Source organism: Ctenopharyngodon idella, chromosome 23 (genome assembly GCF_019924925.1).
Source record: "Ctenopharyngodon idella isolate HZGC_01 chromosome 23, HZGC01, whole genome shotgun sequence".
In the NCBI taxonomy this organism is placed as follows: domain Eukaryota; kingdom Metazoa; phylum Chordata; class Actinopteri; order Cypriniformes; family Xenocyprididae; genus Ctenopharyngodon; species Ctenopharyngodon idella.
The window spans coordinates 976,489-987,351 of record NC_067242.1 but is presented as its reverse complement, the minus strand read 5'-3'; the positions used below and the strand labels follow the sequence as shown (position 1 = coordinate 987,351).

Sequence of the window (10,863 nt, the reverse complement as noted above, 5' to 3'; positions counted from 1 at the left end):
AAACATAAGACAGGTGCACTTTCAAAAGATTTTATTATTAATGGCATTTATAAGAGTTGCAAGAAAAACCGTGAGACATGACATCCACAGATTAACAATTAATAAACATGATCAATATTTAAATATGAATGTAAGAACACACAGCTAAATAACTACAGGCTTTTATTGCACAAAACTATCATGGTTCTCAAGAAGAAAAGACGTTCTTGGCTGGTCGGCGTCTCGGTCATGCTGTCCGATTGCCTGTACGGTACGGTATGATGATTGCTAAAAAAAGTTGTTTTAACCCAGCTGTTGGGTTAAATGCTTGCCAAATGTGCTGGGTAGTTTTATTTAACTCAACTATTGTTTATAAATAACTATATGTCTGGCTTAAAATGAACCCAAAATATGTTGGAAATTCAAAATCAGACAAATAATTACTAGAGGACACAATAATAATAAAAAGGTGAACATTTATTAATAAGCAATTTAATAAATGTATTTATTTATTCTCATTCATTCAACATCATTCAACATAAATTAAATGTTTAATTGTTAATCATTAAACTTATTAATACAAGTTCATTTATTAAACATATTAATAAATGTCAATTTTGGGTTCATTTTAAGTAAGAAATACAGTCATTTTTAAACAGTAGTTGAGTTAAATAAAACTACCCAGCAGGTTGAGCAAACATTTAACCCAAAAGCTGGGTTAAAACAACCCAATCACTGGGTTTGTCCATTTTCAACCCAATTTGGGTTGTTTTTAACCCAGCATTTTTGTTTTTTTTTGTGTACTAGTAATAATAGTAAATTATGTGTAATTACAAGTAACTAACCCTAAACCAAACCCCAACCGCAACTCTATAGTTAAGTACATATAGTTCATTAATATTACTCAGTACTTAAGTACAATGTAACTATGTCACCCTAAAATAAAGTGTAACCAAAAATTCAAAGAATAAAATAAGTACCTAGTGTGTAACAAGTCAGCAGTTGTCTTGAATTGTGTTGAAGACGGTGGATTTGTTCTGCTTTGATAACCATAAAACTTTCAGGTTCAAATAAGATTTTGAATCCAGTATTTTCAATGTGATTTTAGACTCACTGTTTATATGAAAATATGATTTGCTAATGAGCAGTGTCGATTCTCTCTCACTCAGTGCCGACTCAGAAGCCGCCGGCGTTGGGGCCCGTGGCCTTCGCGGCGCTGATCGCGGGTCCGGTGTGCGTGGTGTGCTTCCTGATGGTCACCGTCTTCTACATCTGCCACAGCCGCTCGGTCCTCCACCACCGCGTGCCTAATGAGGAAGACCCTTCGATGGACCACCCCTTCATCACCGTGGGAACCACGCTCAAAGACCTCATCTACGACATGACCACGTCCGGCTCGGGCTCTGGTGCGTCTCGCTCACTTTCACTATCCTAACACATATAGTTTGTGGTCAGTTGTGCGGAGACGTGACTGAAAACAAGGAACTGTGTTATTTTAATATTATTTACATACCTGTGAACTAGTCACTTTTCAGCGAAATTCGCCCTTTTGAATCAAATTATATCATTTATGTGAATCGTGTAGATCCGAAGAGTTTTTTTCCGGTGGGTGTCAGGGTGAATTTGCAGGCACAATAAACCTCACAAGAATCAAGAACGGGCTACTTTCCCATAGACTGCAGACCATATACGAGCTGTCGTGATCTTTCTTGGCGCCAGTGTTGCCAGACGTACGATAATTATCGTATTCGTATGATAATTTTGACCTCTGTACGATGTACGATCAATAATGAAAAAAGTCCCATAATGTATAATAATTTCAGAATTTTGTGACACTTAAAATGGTGGTCATTGTAAGGGCTTCTATATTCGTTGATCTAGCTGTGGATCCTCTACGTCATGATTGTAAGGAGAACGTGAACGTTGTTAGGCTTGTCTTCCATTTCATCTCATTTTATGTTTTTTCGGCCAATCATCATGGAGAATGACTCTCTCTTTCACGAGCACAAGTTAACTAAGTTATGCCTAGCTATTTATTATTTATTATTTATCTATTGTGGTAATTTGCAGGTCATGTCAAAAAGTTGTTGGTCTAGATAAATAGCTGTATTTTGTACATTTGACTCGTCAAGTCACCTTTATTTATATAGCGCTTTTTACAATGCAGATTGTGTCAAAGTAGCTTTACAGAGATACAGGGAACATAATTTTGGCTGTCATCTAGAAGAAAATAATGTGATTGTCCAGCTTAAGTAAGTTCAGTATTGATTCATTCTGTTGTAAAAATCATTAGTTATTCATTTAGATTCACTAAAAGCTTGTGTACAATAATTTTCTTCCAAATACGATAATTTTGAGCTTCTTGTACGATACTTGGGCTTTTCCAATCTGGCAACACTGCTTGGTGCTCTGTGGCGTGACTGACACATGACTGTAGTGCTTCAGTTCACACAGGTGCAGAGCGCACGTGAACCGATCATCTCTTCCGCTTTACAACACGAAATAAACGTGAATAAATATCCGAAGGTATGTTGAAAGATACAGTACAGCTTACCAAAATCCATATCATGTCACATTAATCGATCAATCATTGTTTCAACCGTGGAAAGGCGTCAATAAAACAGCTTGTAAAAATGTCACATTTACCGTCACATTTACCTCAGAAAAGCCGTTCAATGTCCGAAAACTCGTTAGTCTGCTACAAAATATATATATCCACTGTGACTATAGGCCATTGCATATTTATTGTACTTAACATGTGTTTCAATACTGAATGTATAAAACCGTTTTATGACAGCCACCATTTAAATGTTTAGGCCTCTATAAAAACGAGTAGAAACATAATTGTCATTAAAAATTTATTATAACGTTATTATAAAAACTTCTTTGTGTAATTTATATTAAAGTAGCTTACAAATCAATTAATTTTAACCTTTGATATTATAATGATGTACCAGCTGTGGTTCCCTGTATAGTTTACAGCATTAGTTGAGAGAGATATTTTTTCTTTGAGGAAATTTGCCGTGTACTGCACCTGATAGACCCCAAATTAATCAATATTGAATTGAAGGTGGTCAAATTGAAATCAAATCGCAAGCTTCTGAATCAAAATTGAATCCAATTGTGAAATTTGTGTCAATGCCCAACCCTAGTGATAATAAATGTTCTTTTTTATTTTTTATTTTTTTACTTGAAGCAAATATTGTTTTTTCTATTTATTTTCTTGTCAGAATGCACCAGAATGCTTAGTTTACATGTTAAAATCACCAAAATTTTGCCCCCAGACCCCTCTACTACTATTTACTTTGCATTAAATATGTCACCTTTTTCACTACTTTGGAGTTTGCAGGTATGTATTTATATACCATTTATTCATATTTTTAATTCATTTTTATTTTTTTATTTATTTTTTTTATTTTAGTTTAAGTTTCAGTAATTTTATTATGTGTTTCTGTGTGCACCGACACGATCGAAAACAAGAAACTTTTATTTTATTATTATTTATATACAATTATAGTATTAATTAATATTTTTTATTTTTTATATTTTTTATATTTATTTATATATAACTTTATTTTAAATCCAGTTTTTGTTTTAGTAATTTTACTATTTAAACTTAAACTTTATTTTATTTCAATGAACAAATATGATCTTGAACCGTTTTATTTAACAATAACCACACTGCTGTTAATTACTACTACTACTTTGTCTCAAACCTCTTTCAGGTGTCAAGTCCTGCTTTTCCGCCCATATCTGATTCACAAGAAACTCTTCTAGAGATTCCTGTTATTCTGGCTTTATCTACACTCTTTTCACTTCATATAATTACCTGTTAGTCTTTCTAAACACCTGTGTCCTTTAATGTATGTTTACGTCTGCATGTCTGCTTTTCTCTTTATTGTCTAGTTTGTGGATCTTCATCCCTCTCTCCTTCCCTTTGTTTCATTGTGTTTAGCCAGCAGTCGTCGCACGGCATCTCCGGCAGGATTAAAGGCTGTGCCCAGTGTAAAGTGCCAGTTATTTTATTGGCACGTCGTCAAGGAAGTTAAAAAACAGGGTAAAGTCCTGTTCACACCGACAAGAATGTTCGACATGACCAATGTGTAAAAATTGGCAGATGAAGCTGAATGAAAATGTGTGCTCTTGTAGAAAAGCAGAAATACAGCGGTTACCCTGGTACTCAAAGCAGTGCTGCGCAATATTTGGTTTCTGACACCCGTTTGTCACAGAGAAGAAAAGACGTCAGATAGTATTTACACATTTTCTTTCAGGTTTTTGTATTCACAACACAAAATACAAGAGCACAGAAACAAGAGAACTGGTTTCGAATTCCCCCTATACTGTTCACTGTAACTTAGCAAAACACTCTGTTCGTGAGCACCACCAAGTCAGTTTTATGTAAAAGCAGCGCATTGACCTCATCTGAATGTTCTTGTTGGTCTGAACAAACACATAAACAGCCAATTTTTGGCGACACGGTCATTTGAGTTATCAGGCCTCAGACCCTTTTTTAATAGAGCTGAAATCGACCGATAGTGGATTTTACCGATAACTAGTTTGGACAGCACTAACCGATTAATCAACCGATAGTTTTTAAGATGGATACTGAATGAACACAAACATAACACATAAAATTTACACACATACACATTGTTTAAATCTCTTGTTTTCTTGAATTATGTGTTATACAACAAAACGAATGGAGCGGCAGTGGCCGACTGCGGCATACAAGTCTAATAAAAGCTTCTCCATTAGACTCGAGGCCGGTGTGTCGCTGCAGGTGTTTCTCATTAGCATTCTTTCCCGCAGCTCTAGGCCCCGCCCTGCTCCATACCACTGTAATGTTAATAAAACTTTAATACATTAGCTCATCTATGAACGTGATTTCTGCCTGAGTCCCGTCGGATTGCTTTCCATCGGCTCTGGAGGTGAAGATGACAACTCCCATGATTCCACGCTCATTCATGGCGTCATCAAGCTATACTTTTGTATTGTTTTGAATAAGCGACCTCTAGCAGCGAAACTTACATGCTGTACCTTTAACTGCTTCAGGTACTACTAATGTTAGCATCTTCTCAGTCGTGACGGCAAACAAACTGCTGTTCTCCACTAATGCAGCATCTAGTCAACAAAATTAATTACTGTATAATGATATAAAAACATGTATTGTATTGTACTGTATATATGCTGTTTTGTGTTTTAAATGCATATCTGAAGTGTTCCGCTCTGTGCAGCGCGCAGTCGTGTTAAAACAGACACCAAGAGGCGTCAGTGATAGTTTTTATTTCGCCTCTAGAGGCCGCTCTCGTACTGTGTAATGACAACATCTGACACAACATCTCGACTTGCATCAGTGCTTCACACACGAAAGCAGTGTGATACTGCGGTGTAGGTGTGAAACAGGCCTATCGCTAACGTCACTGCCTTATCAGACACATGAGAACTGGAGCGAGGTCTAAACAAACACATTAAGGTCACACATTCCCAGATATCTACGCCTTTCATGACTGTTTCTTATGTCTAGTGAAGGACACAAGTCCCCAGCAAACAAACATCATGGTAACCTAACTTTCAAATGTTATTTAAACATTCTGGAACAAGTAGCAACATTTAAAAAAATAAAAATCTTTTAAGAAAAAACATTGTGCTGAGGTTTTGAGAACATTATTAAAGACCAGATAACATTCTATTAACTGAGGATTTCCAGTCAGGATTTAGACCGTATCATAGTACTGAGACTGCTCTCATTAGAGTTACAAATGATTTGCTCTTATCATCAGATCGTGGCTGTATCTCTCTATTAGTGTTACTGGATCTTAGTGCTGCATTTGTTACTATCCACCACAACATTCTTTTGAATAGACTTGAAAATTATGTTGGCATTAGTGGAATTGCATCGGCATGGTTCAAATCATACTTATCTGATCGTTATCAGTTTGTAGTAGTAAACGAAGACATGTCATATCGATCACAAGTTCAGTGTGGAGTACCACAAGGCTCAGTACTAGGACCGTTGCTGTTCACTCTGTACATGCTACCCTTGGGAGATATCATTAGGAAGGAATCACTGTTACTCTGATAATACTCAGCTCTATATTTCTTTGCGCCCTGATGAAACTTGCCAATTCACAAAATTAACGGAATGCATAGCTTGTATAAAACAATTAGATGACAAGTAATTTCCTACTACTTAATTCTGGAAAAAAAAAAAAAAAAAAAAAAAAACAGATTCTAATATATAGAATACTGTCTCACACTTGATGGCTGCTCTGTTAAGTCTTCGTCGTCAGTTAGGAACCTGGGTGTGCTCTTTGATACCAATCTTTCATTTGAAAGCCACATTTCTAGCATCTGTAAAACCGCATTCTATTAACGTTACTGGGAGAACATTTGTTTATAATGTTGAGATAACCTTGACAGAACGTTCTGAGAAGTTCCCTGTTAGCTGCATCTGTGGAAGTGGTTGAAACTCAGATAAAAGGTGTCCAGACAACATGCCATCCTGAAAAGTGTCTGCCTTCCCCCAGTTTTCTCTTTCGTCAATATTTTTCTTTTTTTAAAGGTTTTTTTTTTTTTTTTGCACCATTAGCAGCACCAAGTCATTGCATCAGTCGAGCTACTCAAACAAACAGCAATCAGTGTTTACACTTGGTATGAGTGTTATGTTTCGTAGTTTTGTGTTGACTTGAATGTGTCTCTCACATTAAAGTCAACACGAAACTTAACTTAATAACATGTTTCTGAGGGGAAAAACATGTAGGGAAGGGCTTGATTTAAAGGGTTAGTTCACCCAAAAATGAAATCTTGTCATTTACTCACCCTCATGTCGTTCCAAACCCGTGACTTTCATTATATTTTTAATATTCTCGGAACATTTTTGTCAATCTGTTGAAAGTCGATTCCACCAATGGTAAACTTTCTGAATTTGGTTTGTTGGGTTGTTTTGACCCAGTGGTTGGGTTAAATGTTTGACTCAACGTGCTGGGCAGTTCTATTCAACTCAACTATTGTTAATAAATGACTATATGTCTGGCTTAAAATAAACCCAAAATATGTTGGAAATTAAAAATCAGACATAATTACTAGAGGCAACAATAATAATCAAAAGGTGAAGATTTATTAAGCAATTTAATAAATGTTTGTTTAATTATTATTCATTAAACTTAATGTTCATTTATTAAACATATTAATAAATGTTAATTTCCAACATATTTTGGGTTCATTTTAATCAAGCAATACAGTAATTTTTAAACAATAGTTGACCAGCAGGTTGGGCAAACATTTAACCCAACCGCTGGGTTTGTCCATTTTCAACCCAGCATTTTTTTTTTTAGAGTGTGGACTTGCAGACAGAAATCTCTCCAGTTTCATTAAAATATCCTTATTTGTGTTTCGAAGATGGACAGCTCTTATGTGTTTAGAGCGACTTGAGGGAGTAATTGATGGGAGAATTTAGACGTTTGGCTGAACTATCCGTTTAATGGATTGGGAAGACATTTCACTGGCAAAGCAAGTTTTATCTGATGAAAGACTTTGAAATACTTATAATCTAAAGAAGCTAATTTGACCATTTTAAATGACACTGCATTTAAGAAACAAAATGCTTGCTGCAGTTCAAAAAGGGTGCGAAATGTAAAACAGCCAGTGACGTCTGTCTGAGTGTGTTTAGCTATCATGACTTTGCTTTAACAGGCATGAACATAATGACACAACTTCTCCTGAGAGTGTGTTGCAGTGCAGATCTTCACATTTAAATAAGGTTTCATAAGGGAACCTATTTTCTCCCAGTTCTACTAATGCACTTTGGCCGTCTGGTGTCTTTTGACTCAGTCTGTGGGTCTGTCTTGATGTGGCGCCACTAACTTGTCTGTCTCTGAATCTCTGACATGACACAACCTCGTGAGTGAGTCACATTGTAGACATCCTTTCTTGCCCTCTGTCTTCCTCTGTTGGTGTGTCTCATGTCTGTTCTCCGTCTGTCTGCCTGACCTTGCCGTCTCTGTCATAAGAAATTGAATCAGTGGTTGGATGCGTTTATAACTGGAACGGTCAGCCCACACATTCTCCCACCACTTTTTATTATTTTCAGATGTTTCTATGTTCTGAGCAGGAGGCTGGTGTGAATGTCGAGGTATAATGGTAGAGCGCTTAAAGCAGCGGTTCTTAACCTTTTTGCCTCGGAGGCCCCGTTGTCCACAACATTATTCAAAGCCCTTCAGCCCCAATGGATTTGCATGGCTAGACTTTTTTTTCTTACTCACAATTTCTATTTTAAAGCTAGAAAAATGTATATTCTTTATAAAATGCCCATAGAGGTGTACGATTTTATTAATTTACATGACATTTCTGGGTCTAGAAATCACACTTTTAGAATTAGGGTACCTCCATATATCCATGTTCTCTCAGATGGGAACCTGGTTCAAAGAGGAAAAAAACAACAAATCAGTTGTTGGAGTGAATTAAAATAAGAATATCTGGATTTGATCTTATTTTAAGGCAAGACATCACAGTTGAACAGGGTAAAAATAACCTCCATGTTACGGCAGTTTTATGTTCTTCTGCTGATTTGTGACTGTGATCTTGAAAAACAAGTCAGATCCTTCATGGTATTCTTGCACAAACACGTTGTCATGATGACAAAGTTTGGAAAGATTGGGTATAACTTTACACAGACAGGTTTTCCAGCTAACGGAATGTTCTGGCAAGGTTCTCCCAAAGTTATGAACAAATGTTCTTCCAGTAACATTAACAGAACATTGGTTCAAAGTTATCTGGTCTTAATAATATTGTTCTTAAAATCGTTCATAGACGTCTAACATCCGAGAACATTCAAATGTAACGTTCCCATAATGTTTGTAAAGTGTTAAAATTGAATGTTCCCTTAAACGTTTTTAAAACATGTTTTAAACATTTAGAAACAACATTTTCATAACTTAAGGAGATAGTTCACCCAAAAATGAAAATGATCCCATGATTTACTCAACCTCAAACCATCCTAGGTGTATATGACTATCTTCTTTCAGACGAACACAATCGGAGATGTATTTATCCTGCCTCTTCCAAGCTTTATAATGGTAGTGAACAGAGGGTGTGATTTTGAAGCCCAAAAAATGCATTCATCCATCATAAAAGTAATCCATACGACTCCAGTGGGTTAATAAAGGCCTTCTGAAGTGAAGCAATAGAGCAAAACAAAACACCGGTCACGAATTAGTCTAAAACAAGAATTTTTAAAGAGATATAAGAGAAGAGGAGTTTGAGTTTGTTGCCCAGCCCTATTTGATTAAACCATCATACATGGCATCAGGAGTTAATGTCCTTACACAGTCCAACATTTTCATATTCGTCATGGTGGCTCTAAATTGTCAAAATGCTTGCTACGGATGCAAAAAACACAGAAAATTGAACCCCTTACATATTTTTGGAGGCAGTGTGTAAATGTGATCGACAACGTGAGGTCGAGGTTTATTTTTTTTAATGTGCGAAAATTTCGAACGAGAATTTTGGACTAAGTGTGCAAGGACCTTTACTCTTGTGATGCTAGTTATTATAGTTAATAAAGTTTTAAATATGGATATTTTTGTTACAAAAACTCATCGCTTCAGTTCAGAAGGCCTTTATTAACCCCCTGGAGCCATATGGATTACTTTTATGATGGATGGATGTTTTTTTTTTTTTATGGCTTCAAAATCACGCTCCCCCACTCCCATTATAAAGCTTGGAAGAGCCAGGATATTTTTAAACATATCTCTGATTGTGTTCGTCTGAAAGAAGATAGTCATATACACCTAGGATGGCTTGAGGGTGAGTAAATCATGGGGTAATTTTCATTTTTGGATGAATTAACCCTTTAATGGGAACATTAGCAAAATGTTCTTAGAACATATTTTTTGTTAGCTGGGTTAGTCTTGTGGCTTTAAACTGTTTTTTATTTGATCGTTTATTGCCTGGCTCCGTTTACTTCTGTTATCTTTTTCTGTGGTCATCAACATTCCTCCAGCTTCATGTCGGCCTGTCACACTCATGCTTTCATGCAGTATTCCTGTCCCACCAAACGTGAGATGATCAGGCGTTTCTAGTGATGCCGTTGACACTGATTGGCTCACACTGTCTCCATGTCTTCCCAGCATTCCCATACAGAACATTCACTGCATTTGGCTCCTAATGGCTGCCCTTCTATTTCTGAAGTGGGTCCGTCCCTGAAGGGCTTTAGTGTAAAATGACTCACTGTAATGTTACTAGAGGACACACACCTCTCCATTGGCAATTGAGGTTAACTGGTTTTGATTTATTACTCCTCAGCACACAGAGATACACCATCTTCTCCTTTCTACCTCTGTGTTTTTGATTGTTTTATGTACAAAATGAATGGAGATGTAGCTCTTCTTTATTGCGGATTGCATTGCGTTTGATAGTGTTTTTCTTGACCTCGGCTGTGTCTCATTTCACTTCCTCATTTTGGTGAATCACTGTATCATAAACATGACTTTATCTGCTCGATTACCTCTGACACGATTGTGGATTGAGACACTTGATTGCCTCTCAACGCTTTCTGAATTGAATTGAAACGATCACTTCTCTATCATGGTAAGCACTGATACATCCGATCGGTCTGTCATGATGGAAAATATTCTGCTCTTCTGAGGTCTTGTCATCTCAGTTGTCCACTAACAGTATTAATTAACTAGATCTAAGTTCAGTCTTAAGTTCAGTCTCGCAGCGCAAGCTCAGAAGGTTCTCACGCACCGATCTAGATCATGCGATCCGAAGCGTTGAATTCACCACAGAATTAATAACATCGCAGCGAGATCTAGTGGGAAGCATTGGTGAAGTATTCTCAGGTATCAGACCAAACAGAGCTGACGTTGAAACCAGGAGAAATAT

The 10,863-nt window shown here is 36.6% G+C and overlaps 1 protein-coding gene across 1 annotated transcript in view; it reads left to right on the top strand.

The window, feature by feature from the left end:
• The window catches only part of tgfbr1b (transforming growth factor, beta receptor 1 b), a 67,625-nt gene that overhangs the window by 33,398 nt on the left and 23,364 nt on the right, over positions 1-10,863 (top strand). The window contains exon 3 of the mRNA XM_051882897.1: positions 1,149-1,385. Coding sequence (XP_051738857.1) covers positions 1,149-1,385 — 237 coding nt within the window. The remainder of the gene's footprint in view (positions 1-1,148; positions 1,386-10,863) is intronic.